This window comes from Silurus meridionalis, chromosome 10 (genome assembly GCF_014805685.1).
Source record: "Silurus meridionalis isolate SWU-2019-XX chromosome 10, ASM1480568v1, whole genome shotgun sequence".
Taxonomy (NCBI): Eukaryota; Metazoa; Chordata; class Actinopteri; order Siluriformes; family Siluridae; genus Silurus; species Silurus meridionalis.
The window spans coordinates 5,597,994-5,618,408 of NC_060893.1; the positions used below are offsets into that span (position 1 = coordinate 5,597,994).

At 38.3% G+C, this 20,415-nt stretch overlaps 2 protein-coding genes across 2 annotated transcripts in view; both read right to left on the bottom strand.

The window, feature by feature from the left end:
* Window positions 1-20,415, bottom strand: part of LOC124392608 (mucin-2-like) — a 30,971-nt gene that overhangs the window by 1,623 nt on the left and 8,933 nt on the right. Inside the window, 24 exon segments of the mRNA XM_046859756.1 lie at window positions 208-336; window positions 540-635; window positions 2,326-2,448; window positions 2,562-2,602; window positions 2,708-2,812; window positions 2,999-3,173; window positions 3,316-3,347; window positions 4,449-4,549; window positions 4,750-4,819; window positions 4,999-5,174; window positions 6,001-6,202; window positions 6,439-6,622; window positions 6,749-6,996; window positions 7,209-7,383; window positions 7,886-8,043; window positions 8,193-10,194; window positions 14,175-14,628; window positions 14,715-16,293; window positions 17,130-17,173; window positions 17,268-17,412; window positions 18,271-18,399; window positions 19,079-19,235; window positions 19,352-19,591; window positions 19,684-19,863. Coding sequence (XP_046715712.1) covers window positions 208-336; window positions 540-635; window positions 2,326-2,448; window positions 2,562-2,602; window positions 2,708-2,812; window positions 2,999-3,173; window positions 3,316-3,347; window positions 4,449-4,549; window positions 4,750-4,819; window positions 4,999-5,174; window positions 6,001-6,202; window positions 6,439-6,622; window positions 6,749-6,996; window positions 7,209-7,383; window positions 7,886-8,043; window positions 8,193-10,194; window positions 14,175-14,628; window positions 14,715-16,293; window positions 17,130-17,173; window positions 17,268-17,412; window positions 18,271-18,399; window positions 19,079-19,235; window positions 19,352-19,591; window positions 19,684-19,863 — 6,945 coding nt within the window.
* On the bottom strand, window positions 10,182-14,177 carry LOC124392952 (mucin-2-like). Its single transcript, XM_046860259.1, has 2 exons — window positions 14,148-14,177; window positions 10,182-12,490 (listed from the first exon to the last, which is right to left on the bottom strand). Exon 2 carries the CDS (start codon window positions 12,423-12,425, stop codon window positions 10,983-10,985), a length of 1,443 nt encoding a protein of 480 aa, XP_046716215.1. The 5' UTR covers window positions 12,426-12,490; window positions 14,148-14,177; the 3' UTR covers window positions 10,182-10,982.

The following is a 20,415-nucleotide window of genomic DNA, read 5'->3' on the forward strand; positions in this document are numbered from 1 at the left end:
TTTGTGCATGTTTATCCAAAGGTAGCACTTAACAAATTGTTTTATTTGTCCTAATATTATTATTATAAATTCCAATAATGATCTGAAACATTTTGGTATAATAGATTTCAATTTTGATCAGCAATCTGAGTATAAATGTATCATTTGTCAAATCCGTTTAACAACCCAGCAGTATAACTTTTTTAGTTTTGCGTGTGTGTTGCTTACAGCCTGGCAGTTGGCGATATTGAATGGTGGGCACTGGATCGTGTAGCTAGTGGCAACATATTCTCCATCAATCAATGTGCAGATGTACTTGTTACAAGAATCATTTGGAGGACTCCATTCTGCTCCACTCTGCACACAAACCAGTACACATGAAATCTCGCTCTATTTTTAAACAAACTATTTTGAAACTATTTTCAAACAAAAGCAAATCTTGCACTATTTTACAATATTGTACTTGTAAATGAATAGATAAAGAAGTAGCAAGCAGTTACACTTTCCAAATATTTGCGTATAATTTAGTTCCTACATCTCAATTGTTGTCTAATCATTACCTTCAATGTGTGTAGTGTCCCATTGTGGTTGAGGATGCATTTGGTCTTTACGCATTTTCCACAGCATTCGGTGTTTGATTCGACATACGTGTATCCCTGAGACAGAGAGAAACATTTGCTAATATGTGTCAGCTACATACACTTTTTGGGAACTGTTCTTAATATTGGAACATTAATTTAATATGACTATACTATTCTTATAATCTTATTCGTATCTTTATTTATGCACTGCCAAATTCTAGTCATCATTCATTTTTCATCGAAAAAAATTTCTCTTTAGTTTTTAAAAACAAGATACCAAACTCATCCGTCTATCCATTTTCTATTCCGCTTTTCCTACATGGGGTCACTGTGAAGTATACCCTAGGGAACTCATGCAGATCAATTTCTTTGGACTGGAAAGAGAAACCAGAGTACCTGATGAACATGAACACTCCACATACACAAAATGGAGGCAGGATTCAATCCCTGACCTCCATCCATTGATTTTCTATGCTGCTTTTTCTGTACTAAGGGAACTCATAAGGTGGGGAACACCATGGAAGTGATCACAGGGATAGTAAACACAAACAATATGTTGTTGTTACTAACTATGGAAGCAATTTTTTTTAATACAGTAATTATGTGTTTACCAGATGAGGTCAATATTAGACCTGGCAAATGTGTAGCAAGCACAAGGATTGAGAGATAAATTAAATTGCAAATGTATGATGTACGTTCAGTTTGTATATTTATACATACTGAAGCTGCTTTAACTCGGTGTCACTTTCAATCAAGGCATAATACAATCCTCTTGAGAATTAGTTATTTTGCGTGAGCAAGAAATTCCCCTCAGGCCTTTGCTATAGGGCTTAAGATTCAAACTTAAAACCTCATGCTAATTATCCTTTAACATAAACTTTCTTTCGGCTTCTCCCATTAGGGGTCGCCACAGCGGTCCATCTGCATGTTTGATGGCACATGTTTTTACGCTGGATGCCCTTCCTAACACAACCCTCCCCATTTATCCCGGCTTGGGACCGGCACTAAGGCTTGTGCAACCCTAATGGCTGGGGTTGGTTCCCTGACCGGGGATCCAACCCGGGCCGCAGGGGTGAGAGTGCCACATCCTAACCACTAGACCACCAGAGGACCATAAATGCCTGAAACGAAGTCCTATATATATCATGGCACCTGTTAGTGGGATGGATATATTAGGCAGCACGTGAGCAATCAGACAGCCAAGGCTCAATGATGCCCGTGTGGTCCAATCCAACAGAAAAGCTACTGTATCTCAAAATGCTGAAGAAGTTAATGCTGTTAATGAACGAGTTTAGCAGCAAAAGAGGGACCCACAAAATAGTAGGTGGTCGTAATGTTATCCCTGATCAGTTGCCATAAAGTTATGCCTGATCAGTGTATATGTAAAAGTAAAAAACCCATTTTCTGTGTTTCCTCAAACAGATATTGTTCTGTATGGGCTTCTCCCATTAGGGGTCACCACAGTGGATCATCCACATGTTTGATTTTGCACATGTTTTTACACTGGATGTCTTTCCTAACGCAACCCTCTCCATTTATCCTGGCTTGGGACTAGCACTAAGAGTGGCAGGGGTTGGTTCCCTGACCGGGGATCGAACCCGGACCGCAGCGGTGAGAGCGCCGCATCCTAACCACTAGACCACCAGGGGACCTAGTGTTCTGTAGCTAACTGAGGTTACAAAATGTACATGGGTAGTTTATCAATGAAGTAACACATTTGTTTAAACTGTTATATGACCTGTGGAAAAGGTTAACCAACACTTACTGGTTCACATATCTCATTGCAAGTCACGAATCCACACTGGACTTTGTAGAGTTGTGTTTTCGAATCCACAGTCCAGGTGCACGTACACTCCTGGCAATCAACTACCGGGATTGAAGTACCAGGCTGGAATGGAGAGTTTAACAATTGTATTTTTTTATACAGTACATGGTTCTTCTAACTTCGAAATCATGCAGCACACATTTGCGTGTAACATTATAGCAAAGCAGTTAGTATACCTCATATTCCAGTCCTTTATGGACACAAACTTTCTTTGGCTCTGTAAAAATCAAACCATGCCATTGTAAACAAATACTGGAATGCATTTATGAGATTATAATAAATCACTCAGAATAATATTGATATTTGTTATTAGCTTTAATACCACATGTGAATTCAGGGCAGCATTTCCCTTCAGGCACTTTCAGAACAGGAATGTATCCGATTGGACACTGATCGTTCACGCTGGGACAGGTGCTGCTGTCACAGTCTGAAACAAGCGCAAGAAAAACATGGAGTCAAGTAAAACATGAAATTTACACCAAACCATCATTAGAATTCAACAAAACTTTAAAAAAAGCAGAGCTAATGTTTCCTTTGTGAATCATGTCCACGTATAATGAATTGTATTCTCCAAAATCATAAAAAAAACATAATAAAGCAAAAACTGTCTTACGGCAGGTAAGAATAGTGCAACAGGAATCTGTCGGATCTGTGACGTTGACCACAATCATTCCCGGTTCGTTGCAAATCACTTGGTTGGTATTGCACTGCTTTGGTTTACAGATGACGGACTCAGACACCTCGTCACAGACGCAGACCTGACAACCGTACTGGAACTCTTCTCCAAACTTAGAGATGATGCCATGGAATTATTTGGTTGTTGATTATGTGCAAGACATCATTTTGAATTTGTATGAAAGTTATATAGAAATATCTTTACATAAATATCCTATTGAATAAAATTTTTTAAAAAGGTTGACCAGAAATTACCTCTCGTCCTTCACCTGAGGGGTCCAAGCATCCTACAAAAACAGAAGCACATCAAACTTTTATTATTATTATTATTATTATTATTATTATTATTATTATTATTGTGGATATTATTATTAATTGAATTAATTTGGTGGACACCAGTCTTAAACATTTGTTTTGTCTCTAAAAGTGAAAAGAAAAGTGAAACTTAGGGAGGAGGTTGTGTTTGGAGAGTATTATTATGTTGTTTATTCAGTGTAATTAATTAGTTTAAACTAACAATTCTGTTTCAAGTTACAAAATTAATCATTAGATGCCGCCACTATAACATAAAACTATTTGAGAAGGTTGTACAAATGAAGCCCTTCCTTGGGGAATCCACAAAATGCACCATTTATTGGATGGTGTACTTTATCCCTGTACTTCTTTGGTTTAGATTTGACTCAAGCGAAAGTATTTCTACCTTTTTAAAAAGTAAAAGTACTGATTTGTAAGAACTATATTGTAATATCTGATGCACATTTGTATACTCTGTTAAATTACAGTTAAATTAAAAGTTTTTTAACATTTAACAAAATTGTTGTTCATCAACATCATCTCAATAAAACATGGACCCTCTATATGCACAGTTTGCAATACAGTAGTAGACAATGATCAATGGGACTATTTTGTAGCAGGTGGTCCAGCAGCTCCTACAAAGAAAAACTTTCTTTCGGCTTCTCCCATTAGGGGTCGCCACAGCGGATCATCCGCATGTTTGATTTGGCACGTTTTTACGCTGGATGCCCTTCCTTACGCAACCCTCCCCATTTATACGGGCTTGGGACCGGCACTAAAAGTGCACTGGCTTGTGCAACCCTAATGGCTGGGGCTGGTTCCCTGACTGGGGATCGAACCCGGGCCGCAGCGGTGAGAGCGCCGCATCCTAATTAGCAATAATTCTGCCGAGTATCAATATATACCTGTAGCAAACTCTCTGGCAAGAGTTTTAGATTTGTTATAACAGAGCTTTTCTTAGAACATACTTAATCTTATTTGATATTTGGATTTGAGTGTTCTGATAAAGGCATCCATGGTTAATTTCATGTTCTCCTGAAATCTGTCTTTCTGGATCCCAGTAGATCGAGTTATAAAGCATGCTAATCACTTACCACACTTTTTAACGCACACCCCTGACTCTTTACTAAAGAGGTGCATGCCATCAGGACAGAAACAACCCTCAGTAGTCACATTCAGGAAATGGTCTTCAGGCCTTATAATAGAAATAATAAAATATATATATATGCTTTAGTGATTTTATACTCATTTGGGTACTAAATATGCAAACCAGTCACTTTTACTACACAATGATTTCTACCTCAATTGGAACCATTAAAATTGGATAGTAGGTTGTGGTTGAAGCACATTATTATGTAGTGATTAGACTTAGTGATTAATTAGACAAATGCACACCTGTCCTTGCAGGTCGGGGGGTCGGCAGGTCCGCAAGGTTGGTATACTTTGTCTGGTGGACAGGTCACAGCTGGGGAATTAACATACAGTGTTGTTAAAAACAAACTGCTCATTCTCCAGCCACAAGTGCAATTATCCATGAACATGGTATACAAGTGAACATGATTGTTCTTGTATTTGTTTCCTGTCACTATGTTCTTGTATGGTTGGGAGGATTTGTACTGTGAAAATGTTCCAAAGGTGGCTTACTGCATTGATCAGTGTGGTTCCTCCAGTTGATGCAGATACCAAGTTGTGAGCAAGCGATTGCGTAGGTCTGAAGGCTGGTGCAGACTACAGCTGGGTTGCTCATATGACAACTGTCAAACTGGCAGCCAGTGATGTAGTTTTCAGGGGAGAGGTGGGCATGACATTTCTTAAACAAACTGGGGAAAAAGTGGTGAGATATATAAAAAGTGACTGACTGCTAGCATGTTAGACTAGAGTTAGACTAAGTTTTTGAACACCTGACTATAAGATTTATATGTGCTTTTAGAGCTTCCCATTACACATTTAGGCCTTATATTGCTGTTAACCTCCATTCAGCTAAAGGGTGTTAGTAAAGTCGGAGACTGATGTATGTGGAGGAGACATGGAGTGCATTTAGTTGCAATTATTTGCAATTCACCCCAAAGGTGTTTAATAGGGTTGAGGTCAGAGCTCTATAGTAGATCATTCATGATCTTTCACTCTAAGCCATGTAAATCATGTGTTCATGGAGCTCTCGTGGTGCGCAGGGACATTGTCATGCTAGAGAAGTTTGAGTCTCCTAGTTCAAATGAATGAAACTATACAATTGTGTTATACATATCAAGAGTTCCGTTTGGTGTCCTGATGATTTACGCAATTTAAAACACCATAATTACTTTAAAACATTTCCAAAAATATTTTGTCTTCATGCTTTATGTTGAGTTTGGTTTCACCAATAATAAACATACATTTGCATAAAGCATCCATATTTATCCATGGCCATTGAAAATTGAAAAGTATGAACTTAAGGTGCATTTAGAACAGATAAAAATGTGTGATTAGGTTGCGATTAATTAACTCATGACGATCAAATTAAATATTTTACTCGATTGACAGCCCTAATATGTATTTGATGTCATAAAATCTTTTATGAATCCAACATTCCAATGTGATTTTTACAAAATCAAGTCACTGTTCACTGAGAGTGAAAATTTCAAAGATGATAACGGATGTAATACTTACTCGCTTTTCATAAGCTCACACACTGTGTTGATTGGACAAGGAGGTTTTGTTGGTACAGCTGTTTCTGGAACCACTGGTGGCGGTTTGCATTCAAGGTTGAACAGGTCCTTAGCTTGCCAATGGTTTGCCATTACTGCACAGTCTTTTACAAGCTTTCCTCCTGGTAGCATGCAGTCATCAGCCTGGTTGTTGTTGCAGGTACCTGAGAGAATTAAAAGTACAAGATTTGGACGTTGTTCTTTAAACAGTATGTAATGATTTGATATGAAGATTAACAGTAAAATAAAATAATCATGAATAGCTATTGATTTGTTTGGTGATTTGGTTTTGGCTTTAGTTTCATTTTTTTGTATTCCTAATGAAATGTTTTAATGCCTCATGACTTCACAATGGCCTTGCACATATAACAAAATAGTTGTGTGTATTTTTTTTCCATACCACAGTGTCCTTGAGTGTTGTTTCCAAAATGATGGAATGGCAAGTTAACGCTAAAACCAGTGACTCCAAACATCACCACAACGTTCAGACGTGAAATCTCCAGGATCAAATTCAATCCTGAGCTCACCACCCTCACACCCCTTTTCTCAAATGGTAATTTCAGAGTAGTCCGCCCAAGTAAAGCCTGCATTGATAAAAAGAGGATAAATGGACAACAGTTAAGCAGTTATTGTTTTAGCAAACCCAATTTAATCCAAGCTGCAAGAACATTAATAATACACATTGGTGATGTTTCAGTGTTAAATCTCACCTCTAGCTTCGCAGCTCCAATAAGGTTGTGGTTTTTCAGCGTGAACACCAGACCATTGTAGGACACAATGATAGCTCTCGGGCAGGACACAGCTTCAACCGGGTCGCAATTGACATTATCGATGTAAATTTTTAAATTGTGCTTAGCAGAGATTTCTTCCATTAAAACATACGTGCATTCTCCTTGATAACTATAGAACAGTCCATCAAATGTTCTATAGTGAGGATCACCCCAGCCTTCACAAAAACCTGGAGAATATGGAGAAAATATTATAATTCAATTCATTTTTATTCTAATGATTTCCTTTTTTATTGTACAAAAGCGCTTCAGCATTGGCCTTTTTTAGTCACAATTTTTTAAAGATTTGCGTATTTGGAAAAAAACATATAAAACAAGTCTAAATAATTCATTAATGTGTATTATTCATTTGTTTGGACTTTAAATGGGCGCTTTTACTCACAGTCACAAACACGTTGATGGCAGCAGTGATATTCATCAGACGTCAAGATGGGTGTTTTTCCATTTGAACAAGTGATGTTTTGAAGAGGTGGACATTCGTATGGGAGGATCTCAATAGTATTGTTTTCAATGCACCTGGCTATTGTGCAGTTACAGAGTTCGAACGTCTGATTTTCCTATCAGCAGAAAAAATTACATTTTTATCCTGGTCTCTGCATCAGTATAGTGTACAACATAGTTTTACGGCACGGAAATGTGAGTATTTTCAGAATATTATAAATGTAATTGCTGTTCTCAGTTGAATGTTAACGTAGACTATAAGGATGAATGTCTAATGTTAACATAGTCTAAATAATATACACATTAAATCAGTAATGCTTTCAAGTTCAAGCTATAATCCAGACCGTATAATCGAATAAATTTGATCAGTCGAATAATATTTGATCAAATTGAATTACATTCTGCTTTTATTTCCCAATTCATATCTAGTGCCATTACAGTTAGTAAAAGATACAGAGCAAGCTGAACATTTTTCTATTGATGAAATCTCTGGCAAGTCTGACACATTTTCCAAATTTCAAATAGTACGTCTTCTTTTATTTATGGTAAAAAAAAGATCAGTTGAAAATGTTCTATCCTGCACTGCATTCTGTATGTGTGCTACTGGGTAATACGTACAGATACTCCCCATTCGGTGCAATTCTTTTCTGGAGGTGGTGGTGGTGGTGGTGTTGTAGGACATATTGTTGTTGTGTTAAATATTACACAACTATTAGAACAAATCATGGTCAAACATATACCTGAGCCAAGGTCAAAATTTTCAAATATTTTTTCTCCTGTAAAGATAAAAAGCAATAAAGAAAAAAAAGAGGTAAATGCCATGACATATTGTGTCACATAATGCTGTTAAAAAGTCGAGACATTTTTGCTTGACCTTTAAAGGTACATACTGAAAAATACCTGAATAAGTAGGGAAATAACTTACCTGGTTTATATTGCTTTCCATTTATTATGCAGAAACACTCTGTTGTTGAACTTTCAGTAGATGGGGTCGGTGTTGTAACGAATGGAGTAGTTGTTGGTTTGGTGGTTGTTCCAGTGGTAGTTGTTGACTCAGTTTCAGTTGTTGTACTTCCTGAAGGTGGAGTCGGTGTTTGTTGCGTTGTTGATACCGTAGGTGTTGTGCGACTTTCAACTGTTGTACTTGGTATTGGAGTTGTAGTTGTTGGCACTACTGTAGTAGTTGTTGATTTGGAAGTTCTTCCAGTGGTAGATGTTGTCCCAGTTTCAGGTGTTGTGCTACTTTCAACTGTTGTACTTGTTATAGGAGTTGTAGTTGTTGGCTTGGTGGTTGTTCCAGTGGTAGATGTTGGCCCAGCTTCAGGTGTTGTGCTACTTTCAATTGTTGTACTTGGTATAGGAGTTGTCGTTGTTGGCACTACTGTAGTAGTTGTTGATTTGGTAGTTGTTCCAGCGGTAGATGTTGGCCCAGTTTCAGGTGTTGTGCTACTTTCAACTGTTGTACTTGGTATAGGAGTTGTAGTTGTTGGCACTACTGTAGTAGTTGTTGATTTGGTGGTTGTTCCAGTGGTAGATGTTGGCCCAGCTTCAGGTGTTGTGCTACTTTCGACTGTTGTACTTGGTATAGTAGTTGTAGTTTTTGGCACTACTGTGGTAGTTGTTGATTTGGTAGTTGTTCCAGTGGTAGATGTTGGCCCAGTTTCAGGTGTTGTGCTACTTTCAACTGTTGTACTTAGTATAGTAGTTGTAGTTGTAAGTACTACTGTAGTAGTTGTTGATTTGGTAGTTATTCCAGTGGAAGATGTTGGCCCAGTTTCAGGTGTTGTGCTACTTTCAAGTGTTGTACTTGGTATAGGAGTTGTAGTTGTTGGCACTACTGTAGTAGTTGTTGGTTTGGTAGTTGTTCCAGTGGAAGATGTTGGCCCAGTTTCAGGTGTTGTGCTACTTTCAACTGTTGTACTTGGTATAGGAGTTGTAGTTGTTGGCACTACTGTAGTAGTTGTTGATTTGGTGGTTGTTCCAGTGGTAGATGTTGGCCCAGTTTCAGGTGTTGTGCTACTTTCAACTGTTGTACTTGGTATAGGAGTTGTAGTTGTTGGCACTACTGTAGTTGTTGATTTGGTGGTTGTTCCAGTGGTAGATGTTGGCCCAGTTTCAGGTGTTGTGCTACTTTCAACTGTTGTACTTGGTATAGGAGTTGTAGTTGTTGGCTTGGTGGTTGTTCCAGTGGTAGATGTTGGCCCAGCTTCAGGTGTTGTGCTACTTTCAAGTGTTGTACTTGGTATAGGAGTTGTAGTTGTTGGCACTACTGTAGTAGTTGTTGATTTGGTGGTTGTTCCAGTGGTAGATGTTGACCCAGTTTCAGGTGTTGTGCTACTTTCAAGTGTTGTACTTGGTATAGGAGTTGTAGTTGTTGGCACTATTGTAGTAGTTGTTAATTTGGTGGTTGTTCCAGTGGTAGATGTTGGCCCAGTTTCAGGTGTTGTGCTACTTTCAACTGTTGTACTTGGTACAGGAGTTGTAGTTGTTGGTGATACTGTAGTAGTTGTTGATTTGGTGGTTGTTCCAGTGGTAGATGTTGGCCCAGTTTCATTTGTTGTGCTACTTTCAACTGTTGTACTTGGTATAGGAGTTGTAGTTGTTGGTACTACTGTAGTAGTTGTTGATTTGGTGGTTGTTCCAGTGGTAGATGTTGGCCCAGCTTCAGGTGTTGTGCTACTTTCAAGTGTTGTACTTGGTATAGGAGTTGTAGTTGTTGGCACTACTGTAGTAGTTGTTGATTTGGTGGTTGTTCCAATGGTAGATGTTGGCCCAGTTTCAGGTGTTTTGCTACTTTCAACTGTTGTACTTGGTATAGGAGTTGTAGATGTTGACTTGGTGGTTGTTCCAGTGGTAGATGTTGGCCCAGCTTCAGGTGTTGTGCTACTTTCAAGTGTTGTACTTGGTATAGGAGTTGTAGTTGTTGGCTACTGTAGTAGTTGTTGATTTGGTGGTTGTTCCAGTGGTAGATGTTGGCCCAGTTTCAGGTGTTTTGCTACTTTCAACTGTTGTACTTGGTATAGGAGTTGTAGATGTTGACTTGGTGGTTGTTCCAGTGGTAGATGTTGGCCCAGTTTCAGGTGTTGTGCTACTTTCAAGTGTTGTACTTGGTATAGGAGTTGTAGTTGTTGGTACTACTGTAGTAGTTGTTGATTTGGTGGTTGTTCAGTGGTAGATGTTGACCCAGTTTGAGGTGTTGTGCTACTTTCAAGTGTTGTACTTGGTATAGAAGTTGTAGTTGTTGGCACTACTGTAGTAGTTGTTAATTTGGTGGTTGTTCCAGTGGTAGATGTTGGCCCAGTTTCAGGTGTTGTGCTACTTTCAACTGTTGTACTTGGTATAGGAGTTGTAGTTGTTGGTGATACTGTAGTAGTTGTTGATTTGGTGGTTGTTCCAGTGGTAGATGTTGGCCCAGTTTCATTTGTTGTGCTACTTTCAACTGTTGTACTTGGTATGGAGTTGTAGTTGTTGGTACTACTGTAGTAGTTGTTGATTTGGTGGTTGTTCCAGTGGTAGATGTTGGCCCAGTTTCAGGTGTTGTGCTACTTTCAAGTGTTGTACTTGGTATAGGAGTTGTAGTTGTTGGTACTACTGTAGTAGTTGTTGATTTGGTGGTTGTTCAGTGGTAGATGTTGACCCAGTTTGAGGTGTTGTGCTACTTTCAAGTGTTGTACTTGGTATAGAGTTGTAGTTGTTGGCACTACTGTAGTAGTTGTTAATTTGGTGGTTGTTCCAGTGGTAGATGTTGGCCCAGTTTCAGGTGTTGTGCTACTTTCAACTGTTGTACTTGGTATAGGAGTTGTAGTTGTTGGTGATACTGTAGTAGTTGTTGATTTGGTGGTTGTTCCAGTGGTAGATGTTGGCCCAGTTTCATTTGTTGTGCTACTTTCAACTGTTGTACTTGGTATGGAGTTGTAGTTGTTGGTACTACTGTAGTAGTTGTTGATTTGGTGGTTGTTCCAGTGGTTGATGTTGGCCCAGTTTCAGGTGTTGTGCTACTTTCAACTGTTGTACTTGGTATAGGAGTTGTAGTTGTTGGCACTACTGTAGTAGTTGTTGATTTGGTAGTTGTTCCAGTGGTAGATGTTGGCCTAGTTTCAGGTGTTGTGCTACTTTCAATTGTTGTACTTGGTATAGGAGATGTAGTTGTTGGTACTTCTTTAGTAGTTGTTGCTTTAGTGGTTGTTCCAGTGGTAGTTGTTGACTCAGTTTCAGTTGTTGTTTTTGATGGAGGTGGAGTCAGTGTTTGTTGCGTTGTTGATACCGTATCAATTTCAATTATAGTAGTTTGTCCAGTTGTAGATGTTGGAACTACTGGAGAAGTGTTTGTTTCACTTACTTGAGGGACACCTGTTATTTTAGCTGTTGTCCCTGTAATAATTGGTACATTTGTTTCTGTTGTCACCACTGGAGTAGTTGTTACTTTGGTAAATGTACTTGGTATCGGAGTTGTAGTTGTTGGCACTACTGTAGTAGTTGTTGATTTGGTGGTTGTTTCAGTGGTAGATGTTGGTCCAGTTTTGGGTGTTGTGCTACTTTCAACTGTTGTACTTGGTATAGGAGTTGTAGTTGTTGGCACTACTGTAGTATTTGTTGTACTTTCCAATGGAGAACTTGTTGCTTTTGTTGTTTCAGTGGTAGATGTTGGCTTAGTTTCAGTTGTTGTACTACTTTCAATTGGAGTTGTGGTTGGCTCAGTTTTACCTGTTGTACTTGGAATTGGAGGTGTAGTTGTTGGCACTATTGTAGTAGTTGTTGCTTCGGTAGTTGTACCAGTTGTAGTTGTCGGCTCAGTTTCAACTGTTGTACTTGGAATTGGAGGTGGAGTTGAACCACATTCTCTACAACAGAGTACTCTAATTTCATAATCAAAACATTTGTAGGGGCGAAATGTCTGTTCCCTCTTGTCACACTCTAAACCTAGTGAAACATTGCACTGCACAACTTGGCCTGTACTTTGTACAAATTCCTCCAATGACAGATGAGGATTCTGTACACTTCTGCACTCGATATCTATTGGATGTTTGCATATGTTGATTCCACCATTCTTGATATTTTCATATGTTTCAAAATCATCTCCACCTCCTTTTACTGGGTCATACACATTGATCCAGTCAGTCCATTCACATATAACACATGGAGTTGAAGTAGATTCCATGACTGTAGTACCTGTGGTAGTTGATACTGGAGTAGTTGTTGCTATGCTAGTTCTTCCAGTTGTAGATGTTGGCTCAGTTATATGTGTTGTACTTGGAATTGAGTTGTAGTTGTTGGCACCACTGTAGTAGTTGTTGATTTGGTGGTTGTTCCAGTGGTTGATGTTGGCCCAGTTTCAGGTGTTGTGCCACTTTCAAATGTTGTACTTGGTATCGGAGTTGTAGTTGTTGGCACCAGTGTAGTAGTTGTTGCTTGTAGTTGTACCAGTTGTAGTTGTTGGCACTATTGTAGTAGTTGTTGCTTGTAGTTGTACCAGTTGTAGATGTTGGCTCAGTTTCAACTGTTGTACTTGGAATTGGAGTTGTAGTTGTTGGCCCCACTGTAGTAGTTGTTGCTTGTAGTTGTACCAGTTGTAGTTGTCGGCTCAGTTTCAACTGTTGTACTTGGAATTGGAGGTGGAGTTGAACCACATTCTCTACAACAGAGTACTCTAATTTCATAATCAAAACATTTGTAGGGGCGAAATGTCTGTTCCTCTTGTCACACTCTAAACCTAGTGAAACATTGCACTGCACAACTTGGCCTGTACTTTGTACAAATTCCTCCAATGACAGATGAGGATTCTGTACACTTCTGCACTCGATATCTATTGGATGTTTGCATATGTTGATTCCACCATTCTTGATATTTTCATATGTTTCAAAATCATCTCCACCTCCTTTTACTGGGTCATACACATTGATCCAGTCAGTCCATTCACATATAACACATGGAGTTGAAGTAGATTCCATGACTGTAGTACCTGTGGTAGTTGATACTGGAGTAGTTGTTGCTATGCTAGTTCTTCCAGTTGTAGATGTTGGCTCAGTTATATGTGTTGTACTTGGAATTGGAGTTGTAGTTGTTGGCACCACTGTAGTAGTTGTTGCTTTGGTAGTTGTACCAGTTGTAGACGTTGGCTCAGTTTCAACTGTTGTACTTGGAATTGGAGTTGTAGTTGTTGGCACCAGTGTAGTAGTTGTTGCTTTGGTAGTTGTACCAGTTGTAGATGTTGGCTCAGTTTCAACTGTTGTACTTGGAATTGGAGTTGTAGTTGTTGGCCCCACTGTAGTAGTTGTTGCTTTAGTGGTTGTTCCAGTGGTAGTTGTTGACTCAGTTTCAGTTGTTGTTTTTGATGGAGGTGGAGTCAGTGTTTGTTGCGTTGTTGATACCGTATCAATTTCAATTATAGTAGTTTGTCCAGTTGTAGATGTTGGAACTACTGGAGTTGTGTTATTTACTTGAGGGACACCTGTTATTTTAGCTGTTGTCCTTGTAATAATTGGTACATTTGTTTCTGTTGTCACCACTGGTGTAGTTGTTACTTTGGTAAATGTACTTGGTATCGGAGTTGTAGTTGTTGGCACTACTGTAGTAGTTGTTGATTTGGTGGTTGTTTTAGTGGTAGATGTTGGTCCAGTTTTGGATGTTGTGCTACTTTCAACTGTTGTACTTGGTATAGGAGTTGTAGTTTTTGGCACTACTGTAGTATTTGTTGTACTTTCCAATGGAGAACTTGTTGCTTTTGTTGTTTTAGTGGTAGATGTTGGCTTAGTTTCAGTTGTTGTACTACTTTCAATTGGAGTTGTGGTTGGCTCAGTTTTACCTGTTGTACTTGGAATTGGAGGTGTAGTTGTTGGCACTATTGGAGTAGTTGTTGCTATGCTAGTTCTTCCAGTTGTAGATGTTGGCTCAGTTATATGTGTTGTACTTGGAATTGAGTTGTAGTTGTTGGCACCACTGTAGTAGTTGTTGCTTTGGTAGTTGTACCAGTTGTAGACGTTGGCTCAGTTTCAACTGTTGTACTTGAAATTGGAGTTGTAGTTGTTGGCACCAGTGTAGTAGTTGTTGCTTTGGTAGTTGTACCAGTTGTAGATGTTGGCTCAGTTTCAACTGTTGTACTTGGAATTGGAGTTGTAGTTGTTGGCCCCACTGTAGTAGTTGTTGTTATGGTAGTTCTTCCAGTTGTAGATGTTGGCTCAGTTTCAACTGTTGTACTTGGAATTGGAGGTGTAGTTGTTGGCACCAGTGTAGTAGTTGTTGCTTGTAGTTGTACCAGTTGTAGATGTTGGCTCAGTTTTAACTGTTGTACTTGGTATAGGAGTTGTAGTTGTTGCTTGTAGTTGTACCAGTTGTAGTTGTTGGCACTACTGTAGTAGTTGTTGCTTGTAGTTGTACCAGTTGTAGACGTTGGCTCAGTTTTAACTGTTGTACTTGGAATTGAGTTGTAGTTGTTGCTTGGTAGTTGTACCAGTTGTAGTTGTTGGCACCACTGTAGTAGTTGTTGCTTGTAGTTGTACCAGTTGTAGAAGTTGGCTCAGTTTTACCTGTTGTACTTGGTATAGGAGTTGTAGTTGTTGGCACTACTGTAGTAGTTGTTGATTTGGTGGTTGTTTTAGTGGTAGATGTTGGTCCAGTTTTGGATGTTGTGCTACTTTCAACTGTTGTACTTGGAATTGGAGGTGTAGTTGTTGGCCCCACTGTAGTAGTTGTTGCTTTGGTAGTTGTACCAGTTGTAGAAGTTGGCTCAGTTTTAACTGTTGTACTTGGAATTGGAGGTGTAGTTGTTGGCACCACTGTAGTAGTTGTTGCTATGCTAGTTCTTCCAGTTGTAGATGTTGGCTCAGTTATATGTGTTGTACTTGGAATTGGAGTTGTAGTTGTTGGCACCACTGTAGTAGTTGTTGCTTTGGTAGTTGTACCAGTTGTAGACGTTGGCTCAGTTTCAACTGTTGTACTTGGAATTGGAGTTGTAGTTGTTGGCACCACTGTAGTAGTTGTTGCTTTGGTAGTTGTACCAGTTGTAGATGTTGGCTCAGTTTCAACTGTTGTACTTGGAATTGGAGTTGTAGTTGTTGGCACCACTGTAGTAGTTGTTGCTTCGGTAGTTGTACCAGATGTAGATGTTGGCTCAGTTTTAACTGTTGTACTTGGAATTGTAGTTGTAGTTGTTGCTTCGGTAGTTGTACCAGTTGTAGATGTTGGTTTAATTTCAACTGTTGTACTTGAAATTGGAGTTGTAGTTGTTGGCACCACTGTAGTAGATGTTGCTTCGGTAGTTGTACCAGTTGTAGAAGTTGGCTCAGTTTCAACTGTTGTACTTGAAATTGTAGTTGTAGTTGTTGGCACTACTGTAGTAGTTGTTGCTTCGGTAGTTGTACCAGTTGTAGTTGTCGGCTCAGTTTCAACTGTTGTACTTGGAATTGGAGGTGTAGTTGAATCACATTCTCTACAACAGCGTACTCTAATTTCATAATCAAAACATTTGTAGGGGCGAAATGTCTGTTCCATCTTTTCACACTCTAAACCCAATGAAACATTGCAATGCACAACTTGGCCTGTACTTTGTACAAACTCCTCCAGTGACATATGAGGATTCTGTACACTTCTGCACTCAATATCTATTGGATGTTCGCATATCTTGATTCCACCATTCTTGATATTTTCATATGTTTCTAAATCATCCCCACCTCCTTTTACTGGGTCATACACATTGATCCAGTCAGTCCATTCACATACTATACATGGAGTTGTAGTAGATTCCATGACTGTAGTACCTGTGGAAGTTGATACTGGAGTAGTTGTTGTTATGGTAGTTCTTCCAGTTGTAGATGTTGGCTCAGTTATATGTGTTGTACTGATTTGTGTGGATGTAGATGAGGCTGATGTTGACATAGTTGGTGGTAATGTGGTGGTTTCTGGGCAGGGATGGCTTCCATTGATGACAGTGCTATTTATGCATATAGCATAGTAGCACATTCCCATGTTGTCCGTTACATTGTATATGACATCATGGTCATTATATTCTTTTCCATTGTAAAAGCAGCACCCTTTAAAAAACAGAGTGGTTTTATTACGTATTACCATTGATAATATGAGTGAACTTAATAAACGATCTCATTTAAACAATGCACTGTATAAGTAAGTGTCCTATCTCCTTGGATGAACAGAGACTATTTTGTGCAGCATTTTAACAAATTTTTCTTGGCTTTGGTGCATGCAATCAGGTACTATACACACCTCACTCTGATAATTGGCACAGCAAAATTTCATTTAATTTGCATTCAGTAATAAAATAGGTTTGAGGTTAGGCATCAGTTGTGAAATGCGGAGATACATTTACATTTGATTTATTCAGTATTCCAAAGTTAAGTGAGTTCAAGTAGCATAAATCCAGCAGTAGTGACCAAGGGGCAGTCTTGGCTGAGTAGATAAAGCTCTAGGCTACTGACCAGAAGGATATTAATTCCAACTTCTGACTGTATATATAAAGACTAACCCTACCCTCTGACCCGAGGTGTCAAACAATCTAGCGTATGTGGGGGGAAAAAAATCCGTAGTTCACTGTACTGTACTTGTATTCCATAGTACACATATATTTAAATATTTATATTTGTGTATAATGAAATCCATTAAAGTGAGTATATACCGTATGTGTACATACGGTATATATATATATATATATATATATATATATATATATATATATATATATATATATATATATATATAAAATTATTTATTTATTTATTTATTTATTTTGCTAAAAATGGATTCAAAGGATATTATTCCCCTACTTGCCACTTCTGCTAAAATGTTGGCTGAACTCAAAAACCTGACTGACAATCAAAGATAGGGCCATATATATTTTGCCATATGTGCTTACCAGGTTTGGGAACGCATTCTTCTTTTCCATTTGTATTACAGAAACTGAAAAAAATAAAATACAAGGATGTTTGTTTTTTTGAAGATGTGGGTATGATTGAATTCTAATTCAGAAATAAATGGTAATGATCAGTCATACCATGAATGGCATGGTATTTTAGTTGGTATTTTGTCCCCAGGGTTATACTCTGTTCCATTGATGTAGCATCCGTTACATTTTTCAACGCAAACCTCATTCTTCTCATCGTAAATAGGCTTGTCAACTGGACATTTGGGATAGCATCCTGTAGAAAAGGAAAGACATTCAGCATAGTGTTTGACACACTGCTCTTTCCTTGCTTTAACACAAACAATTTTTTGCTAAAGAATCATGTTATTCGTCTTCTCTTAGAAGAAGTTAGTTAGTTAGTTAGAACTGGGGAAAAAAACAAATTTCAGCATCAGTGGTCGTTGAAGTACACAAACCATGTGCTTCAGTTAAAGTAGAGATATTTTAGGTAAAATATTACAGCAATAAAAGTAAAAGTGCTCCCTTTAAACTTTCAATTAAATAAAAATAAAAAAGTATTTAAGGAGAATTCTTGTAAGAAGAAATCTTACAGGGTCGAGGCAGGCAGAGAAAGCACTTAAAAATATAGGACTCATTTTTCTTTTCAATTAGTTAAAAGAAATCATGCAAATGAGGCCACGGGTGTTGTGGCGAGTTCGAGTCAGGAGTTTCTTCCATCATTTATTCCTCTCAAAATGTTCTGCTTGCTGTTGAACTGACGCTGAACTGTATGTTGGCGATACGTAGAGACCACCAAGCTCCAATCAAAACAAGTTAAAAACAGAGCGCGTGCTCGACCCTGATTGGTGGATTGCTGCGTGTTTGACAATTACGTTTTTATCCACTTATAAATAATAAAGAACGATTGATTTTGCTAAACATAGTTGAATAAAGAGTACGATATTTGACATTTAAATGTAGGAAAGTTAAAGTAAAAGTCTCCCCAAATACATTTCAACGAAATACATTTACTTCTCTACTGTCCACTCTACTGTTCAGGATTAATATTGGAATTGTTACTGAGCATTACTGTTTAAAAAGCAAATAATACAGACAAAAAGAGAGAGAGCAAAACAATCAGATTTGGACTTACCCTCCATGTGAGGTATAGGGTTGGTACAGATGCCACCAGGGTTGAGGCAGGTTTTGTAGCATGGTGTATGACAAGGACTGTAGTGCCATGTGCATTCATTGCGGTTATTGTAGTAATCACAGAACACAGCTTTTGTGGTGGAAAATTACACACATACAAATCAACTCAGCCACCCAGTAGTAATTTTATAAAGCTTAATCTGTGAACATCTTAATTATGGTGTATATTGCAACAGATTTATTAACAAATGTATATAAACTCTATTATGTTTTAGGTTTACATTAAGGCTTATCATTTTTATATCAAGGTTTATATTTTTTATAACAATGTGCAAAGGTTGAGTATGAAAAGTATGTAAAGTTAATATAAAGGTATGTAAACTACTTTACACCTATCATAATAGATAAATAGGTTTTTTATGTATAATATCTATTGAAAACCTCACTGTGACCTTTCTACAGTAAAAAACTTTCTTTCAGCTTCTCCCATTAGCGGTTACCACAGCGGACCATCCGAATATTTGATTTGGCACATGTTTTTACGCTGGATGCCCTTCCTAATGCAACCCTCCCCATTTATCCGGGGTTGGGACCGGCACTGAGAGTCGCTGGGGTTGGTTCCCTGACTGGGATCGAACCCGGGCCGCAGCGGTGAGAGCGCCGCATCCTGGTGGTCTAATCACTAGACCACCAGTGACCCTTGTGACCTTTCTACAGTATTAGGTCACAAATAGCAATCATTTATAAATATGACCATTATTGCTGGATACATACAGTACAATAGGAATTGCTTATTATAGGATACTTACGACAGATCTCTGGTGTTCTCCAGGCCACACAGACTCCTGCTTCATTACAGGCTTGGGCATAAGCTGCCACAGCAGTGCAGAAACACTCACAGTCCCCGCCAGTGTCACATGAACATGAGTCTTTTACACAGTTCTCAAAATATGGTGTCCACTCCACCTGTGTTGTACATTGTACATTTAACCAAATGTCTCCATAATATCTAGAATTCTCCACAACTTCCAATCAAAAAAGAAAAAAATGGCATTACAAAAGTAAGCTTCGCTTGTCTGTACCTTATTGTGGCAGTCTTTGAAAGTGACTGATTTAATGATGCTGCACTGCAGTTTTGCCCAAGTGTGCCGGTTAGGTGTTCCAAAACACGGATCAAAGTCTGGCTTAGCATCTGGGCACTGGCTTTGTAATTTCCAGCTGTTTACAAACTCCAGAACATCGGAAACATGCAGCAAGCCTTGAGTAGTGAAGTCATCTTTCCCATTTCCATTGTAGTTCCCGCACAAACCGCAAACCTCTCCCTGGAAGCAATTATGTATACCCAGTTTCAAAATTGATGGTCAGAATAACCAGAATCATAACAATTCATTCTGATTCAGGATTTTTGACTCACCATATGCTGGGGTTGAAGAATAATGCGGACAGTGGTTTTACGGTCCCACAAAACTGTTAGGCCAATGTCAGCCTCTATGACCAGGTAAAGACCCACATTTCTCACATTGTACTTAATAGATTCACCACTTGTAGCTTCACTTTCTGTTAATTCACCATCTCTTAACTCCAGTTCTGTGCTCTGTGTGAGATTGACAACAAAAGCATTTAAAAAAAAAAAACAATAAGAATGTATTTGATTAAAGAAGAATGTATTAAATAAAAGATACAGCAAACAAAAATAAAAAAAGGAACACATTTGAGATGCATGCACCACCACTTCCAATTGTGGATGCATATATAAAAGTCAAACATTTCTTTTTCGGTTTGTGGTGTAAGAATTTTTGAGGGCGGCTTTTGTGGTGTAAGAATTTTTGAGGGTTTTATGAAAAATCTTACTGACTTCTGTGACATTATTTTTTCCTGGAAATAAAATGTTTGGAAATCCAAAATATTTTTGTAAAAAAAAGAATAAACAAAATGTTTTACTGTAAAAACAATCTGATACACATATACAATTAAATTATATTATAAATATATAAAATTATATTTATATATCAAAATTAAAATATACAGTTACATTGGCATTACAAAAAGCTTTATAAACTTTCTTTTCTGCTTCTCCCATTAGGGGTCGCCACAGTGGATCATCCACATGTTTGATTTGGCATGTTTTTACGCTGGATGCCCTTCC